At 37.2% G+C, this 24,203-nt stretch overlaps 1 protein-coding gene across 2 annotated transcripts in view; it reads left to right on the top strand.

The window, feature by feature from the left end:
- WDFY3 (WD repeat and FYVE domain containing 3) overlaps positions 1–24,203 on the top strand; it is a gene marked incomplete at its 5' end in the record, with an annotated part of 176,668 nt that overhangs the window by 65,297 nt on the left and 87,168 nt on the right. For both annotated transcript variants that reach the window (XM_080796083.1, XM_080796084.1), the window contains 11 exons: positions 1,595–1,826; positions 3,028–3,128; positions 3,271–3,489; positions 7,901–8,082; positions 9,868–10,099; positions 12,423–12,583; positions 14,875–14,986; positions 16,731–16,921; positions 18,494–18,646; positions 23,867–23,940; positions 24,026–24,187. In XM_080796083.1, the coding sequence (XP_080652209.1) occupies positions 1,595–1,826; positions 3,028–3,128; positions 3,271–3,489; positions 7,901–8,082; positions 9,868–10,099; positions 12,423–12,583; positions 14,875–14,986; positions 16,731–16,921; positions 18,494–18,646; positions 23,867–23,940; positions 24,026–24,187 (1,819 nt within the window). The remainder of the gene's footprint in view (positions 1–1,594; positions 1,827–3,027; positions 3,129–3,270; positions 3,490–7,900; positions 8,083–9,867; positions 10,100–12,422; positions 12,584–14,874; positions 14,987–16,730; positions 16,922–18,493; positions 18,647–23,866; positions 23,941–24,025; positions 24,188–24,203) is intronic.

Below are 24,203 nucleotides of genomic sequence, written 5' to 3'. Positions count from 1 at the left end.
GAGGTGTTAGGTGGGTGGTTCATGTGGACGTGGACATTCCACAGGACGCAGGCGACCGCTGGTACAGAGAAGACTGAGAATGACCTGCCAGTAGCAGCAGAGGGCACTCGGGTGGACAGGTGTGTGGTAGCGTTGCTGAGAGGAGCCCCGAAGAGGAGAAGTTTCTGCGTCAGGCTGCTGGAATGATAACCTGGCACGGGCACTGCCTACCAGTCTGGCGGGGACCCCCAAGAGGCAACGGGTTCCGTCTGAGCTGTGGACAAGCATGCCCTCAGCAGAGAGCTGCAGTCAAATGCTCTACCCCGAGCTATTATCCCCATCCTCAGCAGAGAGCTGGGTGGCTCTGGACCTCCTCCTAGTGCGAATTCTCTGGTTTTGTTAGGGTTTTTTCCTTTTCAGTCATTTTGTATAATTGTGAGCCATAGTGATAGACATTAGTTTTGATGGATTGAAGTAACCATTGCTAGCAAAGCAGGAAACTTAGAAAAGCAGAACAGCTGCCCTGAAAGGATGTAGTGATCATTTCGTTCATCCCCTTGTTCGTTCAGGTGAGAATCCGAGATTAAGCAATCTCCACTTGTTCTTTCAGTCTTAATTTTTTTCTCTTGTGAATTATTCTCAGGGATTAGTGAATACCGTGTTTTGGAAAATAAGATTTTTTGAGTTCTAGTACAGTTTTACTGGAAAACAAAGTATTGCAGTTTTTCATATCTGTCAGTATACCTCCCCTAGATGTATATATTCTTTTGTTATTTTTTTTATACTTAACATAATTTCTAGAATTGGATTGTGATTTCCTTTGCAAAGAGTAGAAACAAAAATAGTTCCTTTACCTAAGAGAAGATCGAAATATTTCTATGGTTGCCTGTATGCTTCACATGCTTAAGAGAGAAAACAATGATATTTATGTTCTTTATCTTGAAAGGGAATATTTTCTCCATTCTTATCATTTGTAATATATTCCTGAACAATAGACCAGTTTGTTTAAAATGTCTTTTTCTTCTTGAAATTGTTATACTTGCGTATAGCAATTTTTTAATTCAAGTACTTTTGTGATCACATATTTAATTATAATAATGGTAAGGGAAAAGTTAAAAGTAGGAAAAAAATGGGAGAGAAGCAAGTTTTTGCTATTTATCTGATTATTATTATGGTAAAGATGACCTGTTTCTTTCTATTGTAATTCTACTAGAATATTTTGCTTTCTTCTCAAAGATAGATAATAAATAATTTTGTGAAATAAAAGTATAATCTGACTTTTTAGAACATCGTTATCTATAATTTATGATTAAATTACATTGTAACTGTGGCTTGGATAGTGATTAGGGGTGATTCTTACTATTTTTACTCTGTAGCAGCCAACATTTCTGCAATGTATTTATGACTTTACTTATAATTAAAAAAAAAACACATGTTATTTAAGTTTAAAAATGAACATAAAGTATATTAAAACTGGAAAATAGCTTTGTTGTTTAAATATAAAATTGTATATTGAAACTCAAGAGTGGTATTTAAAAAAGGGTCTGCTTTGTAAAGTCATTATTTTAGAAATCTACATGATACTTTTCCCAAGAGATTTTCTTTGACTTCACAGGTAGTATGATCACATCAATGGAAGGTCTGGGTTCAGATAATGTTTTCAGCTTACATGAAGATAACCATTATCGGATAAGCAAGAGCCTGGTAAAATCTGCAGAAGGAAGTACTGTACCTCTAACTAGGGTGAAGTGTCTGGTCTCCATGACAACCCCACATGATATCAGACTTCATGGGTCATCAGTTACTCCAGCTTTTGTTGAATTTGACACATCCCTTGAAGGGTTTGGGTAAGGAATTTGTAAGGTAGTCAAGTCTTATTATATGATTTTATGGTTCCTACTCACCTTTGACAAATAGAATGTTGGTTTTAAGTATACTTAGTTAAGATATACTATGTCTTCTCAAATGATGGAATTCTTTGAGCATGTTATTTTAAGGCTTTTAGATTTAATTTAAAGTTATTATATTAAATAAGTTGAAATGTTACAGGAGTTCAGAATCTAAGACCCATGGTCTGTATTTTTTTTGTAAATTTTGTTTTGTTTTTTGGCAAATAGTTTTATTATAACACAGCCACATTCAGTTGTGTATGTATTTTCTACGGCTGCTTTCATGTTAGAATGGCAAAATTTGAGTAGTCATGACAGAGACTCTGGTCTACAAAGCATAAAGTATTTATGGTTTGGCCCTCTCAGAAAATGTTTGCCACCTTTGATTTAGTACACTGAATTTATAGATAACATGCAAATTAGAATTAGATTAAAAATTGTTTGGGGTTTACTCATCCTTTTCCCCAAATTACCTAGTTTACTACCATATACATTTTAAATACTCAGTGACTATCTCATCAAATGAGTACATAATTTCAAGTGGCAGATAATGGTATAGTAGCAGAAGCAAAAATAAATCTATAGAGAATCTAGAAGAGAATCTAGAAGAACTTTTGAAATCCATCAGCCTCAAAACAGACACAAATGCTAATACTATAGATCTGTGTCTATACTAGTTGTCTGTAGAATTCTTATACATCAATCTAAAACCATAAATTGTATTTTAAGAACATTGTCATGTGTTGTTATTGAATGGTGAATTAAAACATATTATGGAATAGTGAAAACTAATTAGCACAGAGGAAAACAACTCACTGGAAAGGGGAACAAGGGAATTTCTCTGCAGTGACAAAGTTGTTCAGTGTCTCGAACAGGGTTCTACATTGGTGCATTTTACCCTATGCGGCCTATACTTGGATTTAAAAAAAATTTTTTTTAAATAAAAATGATGCCACTGGAGATTGTTAAAGTATATCTTTCTGCACTCTTACATAATTACAAGAAGGGAAGGACTGTTTTAGGCACCCAGGTTTATTCCATGATCTCTTTGCTCTAGTTAACTTTAAATGATGGCAATTAATTACAGTGTGGCAAGTACGTAGTGGTAGGAGAAGAAAACAGTTGATCTCTAATATGTACATTGTCTTTTTTCTAATAGCTGCTTGTTCCTGCCCAGTCTGGCCCCTCATAACGCTCCCACAAACAATGCTGTCACGACAGGCCTTACTGATGGGGCTGTGCTCAGCGGCATTGGTTCCGGTAAATACGAACTTTCTTTGCTCATGAGTCTCTTTTTTTTTTTTTTAGATTGTATTTTATTTAGTGTTTATTGCCTCCTTTTTAAAATGTAAATCGGAGTCAACCCAAACTCTTTCATTGTACTTTTCCCTTTTTATTTTAGGTGAAAGATTCTTCCCTCCTCCATCTGGCTTAAGCTACTCTAGCTGGTTCTGTATTGAACATTTTAGTTCTCCTCCAAATAACCACCCTGTCAGACTTCTTACTGTCGTTCGCCGAGCAAATTCTTCTGAGCAGCATTACGTGTGCCTTGCCATTGTCTTGTCCGCAAAAGATCGATCTCTGATTGTTTCCACCAAAGAGGAACTACTCCAAAACTATGGTCAGTATCTATCTGTTTCTTTTTGTATCTTGTGATAATTGAAAGTATTAAATTTCATTATAAGAGTCATCTTTAGGGCCAGGCTGTGAATTCTTTTCCAATCTAAATTATTAAAGAATAGAAAAGGTTATATGAAATGTTGAATATTGTTTACCAGTGCATTTTAAGGCACTTTCAAAAGAGACTTAGGTAGAAAACAATGGAAAGAGTTCCTAAAATAAGGATTCATCTCTACTTGCCAAGAAATCACAGCTTTTGCTAGGAAAGCAGATTGCTTGTTTGATATATTTTAGTAAGGATTTTCATTGGCCACGAATTCTGCATAACTAATGAATATTCATTGAGCACCTGCCTACCATATGTGCTGTTCTGTGCTAGACACAATAACATTTTAATTACTTTATCCATCACTTACCTTCAAGGCTTAATGCATACCATTTAATAATCCTAATATCCTAATTCTCTCCAGTATGCCATAATGTTACATTGCTATCCAATAGAACTTCGAACACAAGACATTCGTGAGGATCTTTATAAATAATGTGAATAACATAAAATATAAATCTCACTTTACTGAATGTTCTTTGCTTTTGTAACATTTGTAGCATTTGTAACATAAATACACCTCTTCTTCTTGTCTTCTAAATTTATCTTTTAACTAACCAAATACCACATTCTGCTTCACATGTGGTTGGTATTCAAATATTAATTTGAATGTTAACTCAATTAGATTGTAAGGCCTCTTTTCTTAGTATTCTTTATAACTAGGACAGAGTAGGCATCAATATTGTAGAACTGCTTTAAAATTCTTCCTTTTGATGTTTTCCTGCTAATCAAACCTGTCTTCAGTCTTGCCGTTTGGGAGACTTACTCTCTCATTCTTGCCCTGGATCTCTGACCTCTCTTACAACTTCCTTCAACAGCTTTCTTTTCCACCCAGGGTTTCATCTTTAGTCTTTGTATTCAAACTTCTCTTTGTGAGGAAAAAAACCCCTATCTTTGTTAGCTTTAGGTCTTTTTAATCCCAGGGATTCCTAAATTAATTTTTTTTTTCCTGTGTCCTATGTTTTCTCCTCATATTTTAAATGCAAATTATACATCTTCATATGAATAGTCTTTCTGTAAACAACTCAAGCTGTAATGTTTATTCTTTATAAAAGCTGCCTCTCTTTCTGTTTTCCTGTCTTGGTAAATGACACCCCCACCACCAGTTAGCTAAACTAAAAAAGCTCAAGTCTACCTTGATAATGCCACCCCTTCTACTAAGTCTTACTGAATTATGCTTCCTTCATATTTCTTGAATCTTCCCTTCCTCATATGCCTGCTGTCATAAAAATTAATCAGTTTTTTTTTTAATCACTGATCTGGACTTCCAAGATTTTAATTCTTTGTCTTTGTCTAGGCAAAGATAGAAGTAGAACTATATGCTCATACACATGATGTGATTTATTACCTTGGTAATCTGGGCAGCCCTGCTACCTAAAACACTTAAAATATTAATGTACAAGTATGACTGACTGAATGAATGAATGAATAAGAAGAAAAGGAAAATAAATATGGATGGCTTGAAAGGGAAATAATGAGAAAAGTGAGTAATAATGGAGAATTTGGGGAAAAAGCTAGAATTTAATGGAAAAGTTAAGGAATGGTCCTAGGGATATTTCATTAAACTAGGAAAATGTTTTCTAATTATCATTTCCACAAAATTTAATTTGCAAGACTACTATAATCCATATATCACTGTGCATTACAGTAACAGATAACGTTAGTTGCAGATGATGTTAGTACTGCACGGATCCATCCTCTGAATAGCTGTAGCCTGTTAAGATGTGTAGGTAAGGGGCGCCTGGGTGGCTCAGTGGGTTAAAGCCTCGGCCTTCGGCTTGGGTCATGGTCCCAGGGTCCTGAGATGGAGCCCCGCATCAGGCTCTCTGCTTGGCAGGGAGCCTGCTCTCCTCCCCCCACCCCGCCCACCCTCTGCCTGCCCCTCTGCCTGCCTCTCTGCCTACTTGTGATCTCTGTCTGATAAGTTAAAAAAAAAAAATCTTAAAGATGTGTGGGTAATTAAGAGTTGTCTGAAACCAGTCAGCTCACCAGGATATCCTGACATAACACTGAATGCTAATACGGCTTAATCTCAGCCTGAGTCAGAATGTAAAACTCTCAGAAAATTTTTGTAAGTTAAATCTTCTACAGTTCTGGAGAAGATTTAGTCTATTAAAAGGAAAAGGAAAGGAAAGAGTTCTTAGTTTTGCCCATACTTTTGATCTTTTCTTTCACATCCTTTGGTCCATACACTAGACCTTTCAAAGCTGTTTGACCCTGCTTCTCACTGTTTCTTCAATTCTGTTCCTGTATTAGGTCACCAGTTAGTAAGATTGCATTTCTTAACTCATCAATGGATGTGTATTTTGTATTATCATTTTAAAATATAATCTTGGCATTTCACTATATGCTACTACTTTAAGATTCCAAAAATAAATATTAATATTTTATTTGTAATTCTTTCTTCATATAATTTAAACTTTTTAAAAAATTATTTTTATTAACATATAATGTATTATTTGCCCCAGGGTTACAGGTCTGTGAATTGTCAGCTTACACATTTCACAGCACTCACCATAGCACATACCCTCCTCAATGTCCATAACCCAACCACTTTATCCCTACCCCGTACCCTCCAGCAACCCTCAGTTTGTTTCATGAGATTAGGAGTCTCTTATGGTTTGTCTCCCTCCCGATCTGATCTTGTTTCATTTTTTCCTTCCCTACCCCACATAATTAAACTTTTAACTTTTAGTGTATTTACTTGTATGTGCTTATCCTGAAAAACTGTGGGTCTGCTTTAAGTTACAGATTAGCTCTTTTTAAAATCTTTTGGGGGATGGGTGGGTGGAGGAATGAATTTTTAACAGCTGGGTATATACACTGTTATTCTGTCCCTTCTTGAATGTTTAGAAATGTTAGTTTTTAATTAGCTTAACATTAAGATTGAGTTAATATTGACCCATTATTTCCTAGCATGATCTGGCAACATACTGGGTAACAGAGAGAAGCCAGATGAGAGTCAAGAAGTGATTGCAGAATGCTTGGAAGTAATCAGAGTTGTCTGGTGAAGCAGGAAACTTGACTCAAAAAAAATACCTTTCCGGGGACGCCTGGGTGGCTCAGTTGGTTAAGCAGCTGCCTTCGGCTCAGGTCATGATCCCAGCGTCCTGGGATCGAGACCCACATCGGGCTCCTTGCTTGGCAGGGAGCCTGCTTCTCCCTCTGCCTCTGCCTGTGCTCGCTCACTCTCTCTCCCTCTCTCTCTCTGACAAATAAATAAATTAAAAATCTTAAAAAAAAAAAAAATACCTTTCCGTGTAGCCACTGTGGAAAACAGTATAAAGTCTCCTCAAAAAACTTAAAAATAAAATTACCATGTGATCCAATAATTTCACTACTGAGTTATTAATGAAAAGAACACAGAAATGTTAGTTCAAAAAGATACATGGACCCCTGTGTTTATTGCAGCATTATTTACAATAGCCAAGAAATGGAAGCAACCCGGGCGTCCATCAGTAGATGAATAGGTAAAGAAGAGGTGGTGTATATGTATATACAATGGACTGTTTCCAATTGAAAAGAATGAAATCTTGTCATTTGCAACAACATGGTTGGAACTAGAGGGTATCATGCTAAGTGAAATGAGTCAACCAGAGAAAGACAAATACCATATGATTCTGTACATATGTGGAACTTATGAAACAAAACAAAAGAAACAAAGGGGGAAGAAGAGAGACAGACAAACCAAGAAGCAGACTCTTACCTGTAGAGAACAAACTGATGGTCACCAGAGAGGAGGTTGGTGGGGGCATGGCTGAAATCGGTGAAGGGGACTAAGAGTACCCTTATCACAATGAGCACTGAGGCATGTACAGAACTGTTGAACCTCACTCTAGTGTACACCTGAAACTAATATAACAAACCTTCCCATTCCATAAATCACCCCCTTACTACCAGGGTCATCAGGCAAGGGTCAGGACAGTGCAGCCGCAAACTGAGAACAGAGAGTTGGTTCTTTGTGTCATTGCGTAGGCATACAGCAAGAATAAAATTTTTAATTTTTTAACCAATGCTATAATCAAATTCATGGCAAATGAGAATTTCAAAAGACCTTTCATAACAGATCATGACAGATAATCAAATAGTCTCTTTTTATTGTCTTTTGTAACTTTATTTTGTATTTCATCAATTATTGTAACTTTATTCGATTATAACTATATATTGAGCAGAAGAAAGCAACATACATTCCAGGTTTCACTTCTTGCTACGGATAAAGTTATTGAATGAAAAGGGCATTTTCATTTATATCATCATCATTGTTAGAATGAAGATGTTGACTTTTTTCTTTCCCTCTTTATTTTAGTTGATGATTTTAGTGAAGAATCCTCTTTTTATGAGATTCTCCCGTGCTGTGCCCGCTTTCGATGTGGAGAACTTATAGTTGAGGGGCAGTGGCATCATCTGGTTTTGGTGATGAGCAAAGGCATGCTAAAAAACAGTACCGCAGCCCTCTACATTGATGGACAGCTTGTTAACACTGTGAAGGTAAGATATTTGTGCTTGTCAGTCTTAACCTGCTTTACAAGAGAGTTGAGGGAGGGGTATGTGTGTTTGCAGGGGTAGATTACAGATTGACCTTTATTACCCATTTGAACAATATGTTTAAGAGTCATATGGCTGGCTAGTTCATATCACTTGATTAGTGAAGAAGAGAAAGAAGAGGTTACAGAGTACTAAAGAAGGTACTGAGTATGTCAGCGCCTGAGCCAGGTTGCCAAGTGATTTTTCCCAACAGAAAAACCAGTTGAAGGATGCCTAAGTAACCTATGAGCACAGTGTTTTGTCGCTTCTTTGTTGTCATGCATTCCAGTAGACTCTGCATCCCTTTGGAGCTGGAATCGTTTTTATTCATCCAAATTTGTTTTCAGATCACCGAGATTAGTCCCTGATGATAATAGTAGGTGTTCCATTATGTTTGCTGAATGAATGAGTGTATAAATATTATTCTACACACAGATATATGGTATTCAGAAGAGAGGCAAGAGAGTTGAAATAACCAGTAAAGAATCAGAAGTTCTTTTTTGTATCAGGATGACTGCCGCTGGTTACTTCCAACAGAACTCAGCTAGGTAGCTGTTAAAATGTTTTAGCTCTCTAAAAGATAGTATCCATTTTTATAGTGATTATCTCTTAAAAGAAGCAACAAAAGCAAAGTTTGTCCTCTTGTGTGAATTTAAGTTTAAAGAACAGTAAAGTCAACAGCTTCCTTGAATGCATTTCTTTCGTTAATGATATTTTATTGTGACATCGTGTTTCAGTAAGATAAACCCTAAAATGTACTCTGAGGGAATAGTCATTGTTTGTTTTGTACACATGATTGCATTTGAAATGGGCTGTGGATTCTCCAGTAGGTTGTTCCTTTGTTATTTCTAGTATTATTTAAAATAAAAATGTCCTCAGCTTCTATTATAGAATTGAGAGGTAGATTTATTACGGGTACATTTACATGGTTGTCATCACCATGCCTGTGAGGTCCCCTGAAACCACCTTCAGGCCACGTGATGGTCTGCACGCTCACACTGTTGTTGTGTGTGAGTTACTTACCAGTAACTGTTCTGTGATGTGTGGAGTGGTAGATGTAATCTGAGGCCAGGACAGTGGTACCACAAACCGTCCTTCATACCATCAAGTGATAGAAGCCACCTCTACCACAAGAAACAACTTGACTTCGTTATCTCTTATACTCTAATCATATGTTTATGTGAATGAATTGAACGGTAGTTTTGTACCTTGTCAGTAAACACTAATGTAATTTCAAATCTGAGAATGTAATTGACATTGAGATCATGGGTGTATAAATTACATAATAGACTGTTAAATTTTATAACTTTTACAGCACTTGACCCATTATAAAATACTTCTCATGAATATAATTTTATATGACAGACTCATATTGAAGTTTACTTAGCTAATTTCAAGACTACTTGAATTCCATAGTTTAGAAAGCTCTGTTTGATATCAACTCCCAAATTTCTTAGAAGCGTCATTAATTTGATAGGCAAGATAACCAGACAGTAACAGTATCCCTCTGTCTGATTGTTCTCTTTCTTGCATTATCAGAGAGTTGGATAATAACAAATTTCCATTTCCACATCGTGTTCCAGAATCTTGGCCTGCCCTCATGTATCTCTCAGCCCAGCTGCGTTTGTACATTTGTAAAGTTGCATGACATTAAGATACTGAAACTGTACACAAAAGGTGGTTATTTTCCTGGTGAAAGTGGGGGATTTGGGGTTCTATCTCATACATTGGCTTTCATTTCTTCTGCAGCTGCATTATGTTCACAGTACTCCTGGTGGCTCAGGTTCTGCTAACCCACCTGTGGTCAGCACAGTCTATGCGTACATTGGCACTCCACCTGCCCAGCGTCAGATTGCTTCCTTGGTTTGGCGCCTGGGACCCACGCATTTTCTGGAAGAAGTTTTACCTCCTTCAAATGTTACTACCATTTATGAACTAGGACCAAATTATGTTGGAAGCTTTCAGGCCGTATGTATGCCGTGTGAGTAACTTAATGTATAAAACTTAGCTTCTGCCATGTAGATCCATGAATAAGTGCGTGTACACGTGTAATACAGGTTTGTAGACAAGGTGTGGGTGGGGTTGTACATTATGTTCATCATAAAAAAAGAGCCTTTTTCTTCATTCTTTTTCAGTGTGATACTGTTGACCGCTCACTCCTACTCCAGATACTCTCCTCCACTGATTATGCTGTACTTTCCTGAGTTTTGTCTTATGCCCAATCACTAATTTTCTAGTTTCTCTGATTGGCTCCAAGATATGTATGCTCTCTAGGAGTCTAACCACAGCCTTCTTCTCTTCCTGTAATTTCTCTTATTATATAAGCATCTTAAAGTGTATCTACTCTGGGGGTGCCTGGGTGGCTCAGTTGTTAAGCCTCTGCCTTCGGCACGGGTCATGATCTCAGGGTCCTGTGATCAAGTCCTGCATCAGGCTCCCTGATCAGTGGGGAGCCTGCTTCTTCCTCTTTCTCTGCCTGCTGCTTCCCCTACTTGTACTCTCTCTCTCTCTCCGTCAAATTAAAAAAAAAAAAAAAATTTTTTTAAATGTTTAAAAAAAAAGGTATATTCTGGTTAGAGGAAAGAAAGATGTTTCTAGACAACATACACACACATAGATTTTTCAGTTTAAATGAGTTAATACCAGTTTTCCTCATTTTCCACATCCCTTTACTCCAAGAGTCTACTTCTTGTTATCCTTTCTCCCAGAAGAATTTTTTTTTTTTAAGATTTTATTTATTTGACAGAGAGAGAGTAGGCAGAGAGGTAGGCAGAGAGAGAGGAGGAAGCAGGCTCCCACTGAGCAGAGAGCCTGATGCGGGGCTCGATCCCAGAACTCCGGGATTGTGACCTGAGCCGAAGGCAGAGGCTTTAACCCACTGAGCCACCCAGGCGCCCTCTCCCAGAAGAAATTTGGAGTCAATGGAGCTGATGTAGTAGTACTCTTTCCAAGTGATGTTCTCCATCCTCCTGTTCTCATTCTCCTAAAGTTCTCAGAAGAGTTAGGATAAGTATATTGTAAATGATGATAATCCTGTGGCTAAGTAATTTGTCTTTCACTTGTGTTCTTTTTTGTTTTCTCTTTTTTTTTTTTTTAAGATTTTATTTATTTATTTAAGAGAAAGCACATACAAGCAGTGGGAAAGGGAGAGGGAGAAGCAGACTCACCACTGAGCAGGGAGCCCAGTGCGGGGCTTGATCCCAGGACCCTGAAATCATTTCCTGAGCTGAAGGCAGAGGCTTAGGCAACTGCTTAAGGAGTTGCCTAAGGAGGAGCCCCTCTTTCACTCATGTCTTGATTTAGATAGCATCTAATAATAGCTAACACTGAGCACTCAGTATGTGCAGTAAGTTAATACACACGAAGGGCAGAGCTGTTCTGAGCCTGTCACATGTATTTGTTCATCTCCTCAAAACATTGGTACTTATGTACTGTTTTTATCATCCCCATTTTACAGATGAAACTGAGGCACAGAGATATGTAGGTCACTTACCTTTTAAGTGATAAAGCAGAGTTTCAAACGTAAGCCGTTTAGCTCCAAAACTTATATTTAACTACTCTGCTGTGTTGTTTAGAAGAATATAGAGAAGCACAAATGGGGGCTCTCACTGGGGAGGAGACCTAGTGTTAGGAAACATACAGGCATTCCACTCATGTTCATGCTCTTTCTCTTTTGATCCTAAGGGGGAGAAGTGTGTGACTTCTTTGATAACAGTTAAAACTCATTTCCTTTACATTATGCTATTTGTAAAGCATATTTTAAGAATAAAACTTGGATGATACGAAGAATTTGAGAGGCAGCGTGGGGGGTTTGCAGGGTAGGGAAGGAAATAATGAAACAAGATGGGATCGGGAGTGAGACAAACCATAAGAGACACTCATTCTCACAAAACAAGCTGAGGGTTGTTGGGGGTATGGGGGGTAGGGAGAGGGTGGTTGGGTTATGGACATTGGGGAAGGTATGGGCTGTGGTGAGTGCTGTGAAGTGTGTAAGCCTGGCTATTCACAGACCTGTACCCCTGGGGCTAATAATACATTATATGTTAATAAAAAATTAAAAATTAAAAAAAAGAATAAAACTTGGAATGTAAAGGTCTATGACTAGGTGGTTTTCTGTATTTTCTGAAAAGAAATAAACGAAGAGCTGAAAATTTAAATAAATAAAACAGTTTTTAAGTTTACCTGTAATGGTCCACTTTAAAAGATTTTTGAGTTTACCCATTTAAAAATGATAGAATAAAAAATCTGTGTTAGGATAAGGAGAAATACTGATGATTTTGAAAAGGATCATTCTTCGTTTGAAGGTAAAGATGCAAAGTCTGAAGGCGTAGTCCCATCTCCTGTGTCATTAGTGCCAGAAGAAAAGGTGTCCTTTGGCCTCTATGCACTCTCTGTGTCTTCCCTAACGGTGGCAAGAATCCGGAAAGTGTACAATAAGTTGGACAGCAAAGCCATTGCTAAGCAGGTAAGCATAATAATTTCCCGGGAAGCTGTGGCGGGTTCTCCACAGGAACAGTGTTTCAGAGGGTCGTTACTGGTACCAACCAAGTAGGAATAATCACTGAAAACAGTACCTTTCCTGTATTGCTTGCATTTGTTTTATTTCGCTTTGGACTTAAGCCAAAACGTAATTAGCTATTTAGCTTAATTTGGAAAAGTGAGAATTTCCTTCTCTGTGCATACTTTATATTTGTTTTTGTTTTGGTTTTTTTTTTTTTAATTGGCTATTAAGAAACTGAACTGCAGAAAATGAAAGAAAACAATTGCTCTTCTTAAGGCTATAACTTAACTTTTTTCTGGACCACTTACTGTGTGCCACGTAACATCTTGTTTAGGACTCAGAAGTGAATATAGAGAAAATTCCTGCCTTTACAGCACTTACATTGCTGTTGAAGAGACATGTTAATACCTAAAGAAATAACCTCATCATAGGTCACGTTCAAAGGTGAAGAGTGCTCTGCAGAAAAATAAAGCAAGGAAGTAGAAAGTGATCAGCTTACAGTGTTAAATAGGATGGTCACTATGAAGGTAAAATTGGAGAAGACTTGAAAGAGGTGAGGCAGCAAGCCAGGGGAATATGCGGAATGGGATATGGGCCCAGAACAGTGGGGTTTTGTCCCAATGGTGTAAGTGCTATGGCCCTGAGGAAGGTCCACGCCTGCCACAGAGGCAGGCGTGGCTAGAGCAAATGAGAGAAGACCCGGGTCGTAGGAGTAGGTGATGGGGACTAGACTGTTAAGGATTTATAGGCAGTGGTAAAGGCATTGGCTTTAACTAAGTGAGCTGGGAAGCATGATAGGGTCCCAGACCTAATGAATGAAATGTTAGCCAGGATGACTGTGACCTCTGTTGAATAGACTGGAGGGGGACAGACAGGGAGAAGCAAGGAGACTGGTTTTATAATAACTCATATTAACAATGGTGGTGGTGAGAACTGGGGTGATAGCAGTCGCCGTGATGAGAAATGATCAGATTTGACGTATATTTTGAATATCAAGCCACCAATTTTGGTGATTAGATGTGAATTGTGAGGGAAAGAAAAGAATCAAGGATAACTCCAAGGTTTTTTCATTCTAACACTGAGGAAAATTGGGTCATTTTTTTCTGATTTGGAGAAAACTTTCAGGAAGAAAATTTCAGGAACTTCTTTAGTTTGGGGAGAAATTCTGAGAGCTGTGTTTTGAAAAAATTTGAGAAGCATATTAGACATCTTAGTGGAGATCTCAAAGCCTTTGAAAATATGAATCTGGAGTTCAGAGTAGGAGTGTGAACCATGGATGTTCAGAGGTGGTATTTAAAGCCACTCAACTAAATGCTTTCACTGAACTGTAGATATGGATAGAGAAGAGAAAGGTTACAGACTGAGACCTGGGGCATCCAGTACTGTGAAGCTAGCTGGGGAGATGAAGAACCAGTGGAAAAGAGTGGGGAGTAGCAGCCAGCAAGAAAGGAGGAAAAACTAGGAGAGTTTGATGTGATAGAAATCAGTGATTCATTATGGTAAATGTTTCTGGTCAAGAAAGACTGGGGCTCAGGACCAACAAACAGTGAGTCTAGTGAGGTGGGAGTTATCAGTGAGCTTGGCAAGCTGTTTTGGCTAATGAGGGAAGGCAAAGCCCAAGGGAGGAAATCCAAAGACTGGAAGGGAGGGATTTGGGGACAGTAAGGATTGACAACTCTCATGCAGTCATATGTCTGTAAATACATGTACCATCTTTAAAGGAACATGAACTGTAGGTAAATTTAGTTCTACAGGTAATAATAGAATTAGAGTCTTAGGATTGTGTTTGCTTTGAAAGCACGTTATGCATTCGTGTGTGTGTACACATGCAAAAGTAACATTTATGTAGGCATGTTTTATCTGTAAACACTTGAATAATTTATGTGACATTTACTTGTATATGAAGTAAAGCTAATATTATATTCACTGATCAGAAATACTATGAGACAGCTAGTGATAAGAACTTTAAAACCATGACAGAATTTCATTCAGAAAGACCTCTGAAATTGTTTCCAAAGACCACCCCGCCCACCACCATCTTTATCTCAGTAGATTGTACTTAACTTACTTTCTGTGACTTTCTGACCATTGGAAGAGCTTGTGCATTTTTAAAAAATGAATGCCCACATTTTTAATATTCTGATATGGAGAGAAAGAAATAATATGTTACTAATCATGTTTTATTTTCTTTTCTAATCAAAATGTTCAGATTGTTCTTCTGTAGTTACATTTTATTTCCCTTTCCTATTCTTCAGTTAGGCATTTCCTCCCATGAGAATGCCACTCCTGTGAAATTGATACACAATTCAGCCGGGCATCTAAATGGACCTGCGCGGACAGTTGGAGCTACTCTGATTGGATACTTGGGTGAGTCAGATCATCTTACTATTTCAAACTTCTTTATTTGCCTTCAAATCTGCATTCACTTTCCCCACAGGAAGGCAGGTGTTTAAATTCATATTTCATACTGTTCTTGAAATATTTAGAAATGAATATAACAATCTCAAACTCCAGTCAACTTTAAAAATCATAACCTTTTTAAACATTCCATGAACCTTTCCCTCTTTTCTCAGCACTGATGAGTGCTGACTACATACTTCCATGTAATTTCAGGGTGAATTTCACACTACATTAGGGGTTGATGTAAAGAGTTAGAAGTATTGATGGTTATTGCATGGCTTGGTGCAGCCGTGGTGGTACCCAGGAGTGCGTCTGTTATTTGGAAATGAGCTAGAAATAAGAGCTTTGGCATATAAATAGTGAATCCAAATATAGTGAAAGTTAAAGCTGGTATACGTTCTGCAGAGCCTTTTACCTGATGTCTGCTTCTGCTTAAAAAGAGTTGATTTTTTTGGTTAGATAGAATCCTGAGAAATAATCCGGTCACATCATCGAAAATTCAGAACCAGCCATTATATAATGTACAAATCGGTACATAATATTGGTTCTTTTTTAGGTTAACGAAAAGTTAGTGTTCTTTTGGTCAGAATCCTACATTTTTGTCAGTAAGATACATGGCAGTTCTTCTTGTCTCCGTGGTGTGCCTGTATCTTAACTTTCGTTTTCTTCTTTAACCACATTGCATTGATAAAACAGTTTCTTTATGCTAATGCACATGGTTGTTTATTCAATTCAGCAAGTGTTGATTGAGCTCTGCTCTATGTCCTTTGCAAAAAGATAGCAGCACATGGTATAGTAAAAAGAGCAGTGGGTAAAGAGTTGAGAGAGTTAGGTTCTAGCTCCTATTCTGTTACTGTGTGGCATTGTGGCAGACATTTGAGCTCTTTGGACTTCAACTTTCTTATCTGTAAACTAGCAGTGCTGGCCCTAATTACCTTAGAAGGTAGTTTTCAAAATTAAGTGCCATAATATAGTGCCAAATATTATGACTACTGCCAAGCACATAGAAATATAAAATGCATATTAATTTTATTTTTGGAAAACTCAATCTCAATTAGTAGGCAGACATTCAAACAGTACCTTTTTTAAAAAGCAAGTTTAGGAACATAGATGTGAGGTTTTTTTTGTGGTCCCTAAGTTCTGATCCTTTCTTTCCACATGGTGATACTTTTCTGGGGTCACTGATGTACTTTTATGTAGGCTATCGAACTAGGAAAAGCTTTGAGTAATAACCAGTGATGTGCCTTGCTTGTCTTATCTTGGGAATACTGGGTCCTTGCCAGGATGGCATCCACACCCTACCCCCCAGTTCAGAGTTGGAGTGCTGTTGCCCTCCTCAGGGTTATTCCCAACAGTACCTAGTCAGGCATTCTCACTCACCTCAGAAATGCATTCTCAGGACCTCTGCACTTTTCCTTCATGTTGCCCAAAGCTGCACAGTCAAAACCTTTGAGCTTACTCTCAAACCCCAGCCCTTCTCTACTCCTTCTTTACCCCCACCTCATCTCTTGAGTGTAGCTATTAGCATTTATTTCCTTCCACATCCTACCTTGAATGTTTTTATTTTTTTTGGTTTTTTTTTTGAATATTTGTTTTAGGATTAAGGTGGCTTTTTTAAAAGTAGAATTTAAAATTAAATACTTCTTAAGGTGATTTATTCAGTTCTTATTAACATGGGGAATTTAATTATTTTTCACTGTCTTTTAATCAGGAGTAAGAACATTTGTCCCTAAGCCTGTTGCCACTACTTTGCAGTACATTGGTGGAGCAGCGGCCATCCTGGGCCTGGTGGCCATGGCTTCTGATGTGGAAGGGCTGTACGCAGCAGTCAAGGCCCTGGTTTGTGTGGTCAAGAGTAACCCACTAGCCAGCAAAGAAATGGAAAGAATCAAGGGCTACCAGGTTTGTAACCGTAAAGCTTCACCTTTGCTTTTCTTTGTGTTCAAAAGAAAAAAAAAAAAATCTTCTAATCTTCTTTTTTTTTTTTTTTTTTTTTGAATCTTCTAATTTTCATTATTACTCATATTTTTTCACTCTGGAAGAATTACTTCATCCAAGTAAACTTTAAAGGTCACAAGTTTTTAGTAAAAGTAATGTATTTCAAGTGAGATTTTGAATTGTTTATTTTGGCTCAAACTTTTTATCCTATCTCATCAAATCTGCCTTCTTACACTCTTGAATTAAGCTGCGTTATTTCAGTTATTCATTTATTTCAGATATATTTGCTAGTTTGGAGTTCCTTTTCTCTCTGGAAATAGGAGTGAAATGAAATAGGGTCATATTGCCAGCTACTCTAGAGGCTGCCAAATCCATGATAGACCAAGAGCTCTCCTCGCTTTCCTGGTCTCTCGCCTCCACACCCAGTCATCTTTTACCGCCCGTCCCCCTTCACTTACCTAGGGGATGTGAGCGCCACTTCGTAATACCTGTGCTGTTGCTAGTTCTGAAAACTATTATTAATTATTAATATTAATTATATTTAATTTTAATTTAATATTAATGTTATTAATATTAAATATTAATACTAAAAATATCCACAACCTACTAGGTTTAGCCAGAAAGTTATTTGTCAGAAGAGAAACACAAGTATTTGGAGGAAGCTTAAATCCTGTTAGTGTAGGGACGCCTGGGTGGCTCAGTTGGTTAAGCAGCTGCCTTCAGCTCAGGTCATGATCCCAGCGTCCTGGGATCGAGTCCCACATCGGGCTCCTTGCTTGGCAGGGAGCCTGCTTCTCCCTCTGCCTCTGCCTATGCTCGCACACTCTCTCTCCCTCTCTCTCTCTCTGACAAATAAATAAAAAAAAAAAAATCCTGTTAGTGTAGATGAAGTATAAATGCCTTCTCTTACTATAGCCGGTAGTTCATTGGTAGTGAGTAAATTATTTACTATACTGTTTTCTGTAGATTTATTCACACTATTTTGCTAAGTGTTTTATTTTGCAAAACTTTCAAAATGATTATTGCAGCATTGCTTACCAAATTTCGTGAAAATACACGAACCCTCTAAATGTTCCAACATTGTGAGAATGACTAATAATTCTATAACTATTTCAGAGAATATCATTCAACCTTTTAAAATTGTAATTATGAAGACTATGGTGCAAAAGAAAAATCTTTGTAATAAAATGTTATATGGAGAAAAAGTAAAAAATTATATGCACGTGATGACAACAAATTAAATACATATGAATTGAAAGGGTTTTATGTACAAGATATTTTATTTTATCTATTTATTATTTATTTTTATTTATTTATTTATATTTATTTATTTATTATTTATATTTATTTTAATGATAGAGTGATGGGATTACCCTGCTTTTCAGATTTTCTCTAATGTTACATTGTCATAATAAAAATTTAGAAATCAGCTTAGAAGTCTCAGGAATTGCTTTGCACAGATTTGTGTGTGTGTGTGTGTGTGTGTGTGAGAGTGATATGATTAATCAATGGACATGTGGTTTTGCTTTCTTTCAGTTGCTGGCGATGCTGCTTAAGAAGAAACGTTCCCTCCTTAACAGCCACATTCTCCATCTTACATTTTCCTTGGTGGGAACGGTTGATAGTGGGCATGAGACCTCCATTATTCCAAATTCAACTGCTTTCCAGGATCTGCTTTGTGATTTTGAAGTATGTATATGAACACTGACTGGTAATAATACAGTCAATGAATCCATTTCTTATTCTGTATGTTGATAGAGTTAACTACTAAAGTTTTTGTCTCTAGGATGTGTTTAAATTTTTACTTTTATGATGCTCCTATTAATGTCATTAGTAAAGTACAAAATGTAGGGTAGTGAGGACGTTTCTTCTCTCCAAGGATAGTCCAGTTTATAAGTAGTGTAGAAGTGAAATGCTGTAAGGCATTTACCTAACTAGAGCTACTTTGCTGCTTCCTCTGGCTTTATGAGAGGCAAACCTATTTTAATCAGATAATTCTTTTTTTTTTTTTTTAAGATTTTTATTTATTTATTTGACAGAGAGAGATCACAGGTAGGCAGAGAGGCAGGCAGAGAGAGAGAGGGAAGCAGGCTCCCTTGCTAAGCAGAAAGCCCGATGCGGGACTCGATCCCAGGATCCTGAGATCATGACCTGAGCTGAAGGCAGCGGCTTAACCCACTGAGCCACCCAGGTGCCCTAATCAGATAATTCTAATACAAGTTTTTCCTCCATAAATATGAGCTTTTACACCTGAAATTTTGATTAATAGTAGCTGCATAATAAACTAGCATTTATTTTGTCTAAATAATAAGGTACTACTTAATCTCACATGTCTTTTCCCTTTAACTTCCCATTCACGGTACTGTGCATATTCATATGCATATATATAGTGTACACACACACACACAGTGCTTTATATCTGTATATATCTTCCTTGTGGGGCTGTAGGCTTCATGTGTGCAGAGACCATGTCTTTGTATCACTACTGCCCACACTGGTATCTAGTACTAAATGTTTGCTGGCTGTAATGTCTAGGCCACAACTCTTCTCCCTCATAACTACTGTAAGCTCTGTCTTGTCAGTTATCTTAAATCCCTGACAAAGAGGATGTGTGTTCTATTTTCCTGAAGCTATATTTGAAAGCATATTAGCAGCATGGCCCATACACAGTCTTCAGTACCCACAGCTCAGGAGCAAATGCTGCAGTATCTCCCACCCTTTTTTTTTTTTTAAAGATTTTATTTATTTATTTGACAGAGAGCATGAGCAGGGGAAGGGGGAGAGGGAGAGGAAGAAGCAGGCTCCCCACTGAGCAAGGAGCCCAATGTGGGACTTGATCCCAGGACCCTGGGATCATGACCTGAGTCAAACGCAGACGCTCAACAACCGAGCCACCCAGGCGCCCCAGTGGCCCTCTCTTTTTGTAGCTCCTGACTCTCTTGATAGCAGTGTCCTGTGTTTCTCACTACTTCCCCCTTAATTTTCTGGCTCTGAAATTTTCATTATTTTTACATAAAAGTGTCCTATTTCTTTATCTTTTTTTATTGTGTTCTTTCCTTTAGGTTCTTACACCGTCCCACAGCCTCATTTCTACAAAGTTGAGCCCCAAATCTGATCTCTAGCTTGACATCTGAATTCTACACTTAGTGCTGATCTCTTGCTCAACATTTCCGTTTTTATGTCCCAGCAACACCTAAACTCAACTTAACATTCTTCCCCAAATTAGTTCTTCCTTCTAACTCTGTTTCTATTAATAACACCACCATTTCCCTAGTCACCGAGGCTTGAAATTGAAAAATCAGCTTTCTTCTTCTTCCCTGTTTATAAACAGTCTGAAATTAAGTCCTCTAGTCTGTACTTCCATATTTCCTGTAGTTGACCTTCTGGTGTCTACTTTTACAACTTAGCCCAAGCCCTAATCATCTTCTCTTACCAACTAGGAAAACTATGACTTCTTTCCTCCTTTCCTCAACCTACCCATAGATCTTTTGACCTCATTCTTTCTAAGGCATAATCATATTATTCAAAACTTCCAGTATAAACTTCCACAATAAAATATTCATTTCTTAATCTGATATTCAAAATTGTAATTTTGATTATTTGCAAATATTGTGAATATTTGTAAATATATTTTTATTTACAAATGTGCCTGGGTGGCTCAGTTGGTTAAACATCCTCCTTTGCTTCAGGGTACTGGGATCGAGCCCCATATTGGGCTTCCTGCTCAACCGGGAGCCTGTTTCTCCCTCTCCCTCTGCTGCTCCCCCTGCTTGTTTTCTCTCTCTCTGTGTCTGTCAAATAAATAAATAAATAATTGTAATATACAAACCTCTTATTCTTTTAGAAAATACCTATTAAGCATCTTTGAGCCAGGCATTGTGTTAGGTGCTAATGATGTGAAAATAAAAGAGTCCATGCCTCAAGGCATTTAATCTATTAGAAAAGAAGAGCAAATAAATAGACCATTAAAAACTTGTGAAAGCACAGAGATAAAGGTATGCAGAATTATGGGAGTACTAAGTAGACCTACTTAATCAAGCATGACTTTGTTTTTATCTAGGAACAGGTTTGTTTAAATTAGGGGTGATCTTTAGTTTCAAGCATCTGATAAAATCTAATATGCAAACGTCAGAAATTCAGTTGCTGGACATATTTTGGCTTCATTTTAAATTACCTTGCTCACTTTATGGTATTATATAGCATCCCTAATTACTGCAAACCATAATAGTCCATAAATAATCAACCTTATTTTTAAAATAGTATTTCACAGATATAAGTAAGATAATGGTAATAGAATTATAGGGTTTTTTTCTTTTTAGTGGTTGTTTGAGAATTTATAGTATACATCTATAACAATTCAGTCTGTCTTCAGAATATATTATACCACTTTACCCATAGTGTAAAAACCTTGCAAAGATACACTGCAATTTCTCCCATCCTGTCCTTCATGCTATTTTTGTCCAACATTTTATTTCTATATGTTTATGATCTCCACAGTACTTTTCTATATTATATTTGCTTAAATAGTAAGTTATCTTTGAAAGACAATTTTAAAAATTCTTTTATACCTACCCACATATATAACATGCCGTTTTTATTCCTTTATGTAGATCCAGATTTCCATCTTATCTTATTCTTCTAACCTGAAGAACTTTCTGTAACATTTTCATAGTGCCTGTTAGCCTTAAATTCTCCCAAGAAAGTCTTTATTTTTTCTTTTTTCAAGGGTATTTTGCATAGAATAGAATTCCAGTTGACTTTTTAAAAATTCTTTTTATGCCTTAAAGATGTCAGTCATTCCATTGTCTTTTCTGTGTTTCTTCTCCTTGGGGTTTGTTGACTTTTCTAGATCTGTGAGTTTGTCATTTTTATCAAATTAGAAATTTTTTAGCCATTATTTCTATAGCTATTCTTCCTGGTACTCTCCCCCAACCTTTCCTGTACTCCGATTACATGTGTCTTAGATTCCTTGGTATTTTCCCACAAGTCACTGATGCTATTATTTCTTTTTAGTTCTTTTCTCATACTTGATTTTGAGTAGTTTCCACTGTTGTGTCTTCAGGCTCACTGAATTATTTTCTGCAGTGTCCAATCTACTGTTAGTCCCATCCTGTGTAATTTTCATTTTAAATATTTTACTTTTCCTCCGTGGAAGTTCATTTTGGATCTCCAGTTACTTTCTATTTCTCCTCCTCATGTTCATATTTTTGGTTATATTCTTTAGCATATGGAACATTTTTTTAAGATTCATTGATTGATTGTAGAGAGAGTGCATGAGTGGGGGGAGAGGAAGAGGGAGAGAATCCTCAAGCTGACTCCCTGCTGAGTATGGAGCCTAATGTAGGGCTTGATCCCAGGACCCTGAGATTATGACCTGAGCCAAAATCAGTGGTCTGCCACCTAACTAACTAAGCCACCCAGGCACTCCTGGAGCATTTTTTTTTTTTCCCCTTAAGATTTTATTTATTTATTTGACAGAGAGAGAGATCACAAGTAGGCAGAGAGGCAGGCAGAGAGAGGGGGGGAAGCAGGCTCCCTGCTGAGCAGAGAGCCCAATGCAGGGCTCCATCCCAGGACCTTGAGATCATGACCTGGGCCGAAGGCAGAAGTTTAACCCACTGAGCCACCCAGGCGCCCCTGGAGCGTATTTTTAATAGAGTTTTGAAAGTCCTCATAATTTTATCATTTTCTGTCATTTCTGAGCTACATATAATAATTGATTTTTCACCTTCTTATGGAACATATTTTTCTTTTTCTTTGCATGCTTGGTAATTTTTGATCGTATGCTAAATTTTATACTGTTAAGGGCTAGATTTTGTCATATTCTTTTACAGAAGTATCGAACTTTGCTCTGGTATTGTAGTTATCTTTTTGAGGCACACTTTTAAGATTTGTTAGGGTGGACCTAGAGTAACCTTTAGTCTAGCACAAATTTAGCCCCACTACTTAGATATTTCACTTCTAGGGCCTCTGCCTAACTCCCCAGGTATTAAGAAATCTACATGTTCTTTTGTGGGTGTGCAAACTAGTCTCAGACCTTTATATGTTCCAGGAATTATTTGGTATACTCTTCTGCAGTGATTGATTCCAATTTTGGACCCCACATGAGATTCTAGTCACTCAGTCTTTGTCCTCAGGAAGCAGCCTTCTTTATTCATTCTACTTCATATGCTCTGTTCAGTATTCAGTAATGATATTCAGTCCTTGATTTCCAAATAAGTTTTCTATACATTTTCCCTTTCCGGTTGTTTACTCTAGGAGGGTAATTTCCACAACAATATTCTTTTATAAACAGAACCAAAAGTCTTATATACAAGCAATTTTTTAGGGCTTCACCCTATATTATATTCAGTTAATTATATAGTGTTGAGGTTAATGTAGAGCATGAAATCAGCCATAATACCTGGCTTGATAAAATGTGACACAGAGGCTGCTGGGGGTGAGGGAAGGTTTAGGAGAAGGGCGTAGGCCTGTGGAATGCCGCGGCCTGTGTGACTACTCTGCCATTGGAATGCCATGGGGAGTTGCCTTCCCTAAAGCTTTCTTTTAGTTCGTTTAATCCCATGTTACTAATTCTTGTTTAATTTGAATGCAGCTTTAGTTAGTTCTGGAAGTTTTTACCCATTTTAGTTTTTTAGGATTTTAAAGATATCAAAAACCTGTATTTCTCCTCAGTCCTTTATATGAACTTCTTGAAGATGAATCTCATTCTGTAAGAGAATAAGAACAATTTTAAATGATGAAAACCCAGAAATAGACATTGTTAATGATCTGATATGAGAATTCTTTATGATGCCATTGATAATATAGGTGAAATAAGTTCTGTGTGCTATATTTATATTTGTAGGATAGTCATTTGGGGTATCTTTAACCCTGTTCTTTTAACACTGTTCTTTATTTTTATTGTAGGTTTGGCTCCATGCACCATATGAACTTCATCTTTCCTTATTTGAACACTTCATTGAACTGCTCACTGAGTCCAGGTATTAGTTAATATCGATGTAGTTAATTGTTCAATTATAGAAGAGATGATAGCACGGCCTTTATAAACTCTTCTTTTTCTTACAGTGAAGCTTCAAAGAATGCCAAATTAATGAGGGAATTCCAGCTAATCCCCAAATTGCTACTGACTCTTCGAGATATGTCTTTATCCCAACCTACCATTGCTGCTATTAGTAATGTGCTGAGCTTCTTACTACAAGGTTTTCCCAACAGCAATGATCTGCTCAGGTAGTGAACGCTACTG

This window comes from Martes martes (genome assembly GCF_963455335.1).
Source record: "Martes martes genome assembly, chromosome: 2".
In the NCBI taxonomy this organism is placed as follows: Eukaryota; Metazoa; Chordata; class Mammalia; order Carnivora; family Mustelidae; genus Martes; species Martes martes.
This window is presented reverse-complemented; position numbering and strand designations above follow the sequence as displayed.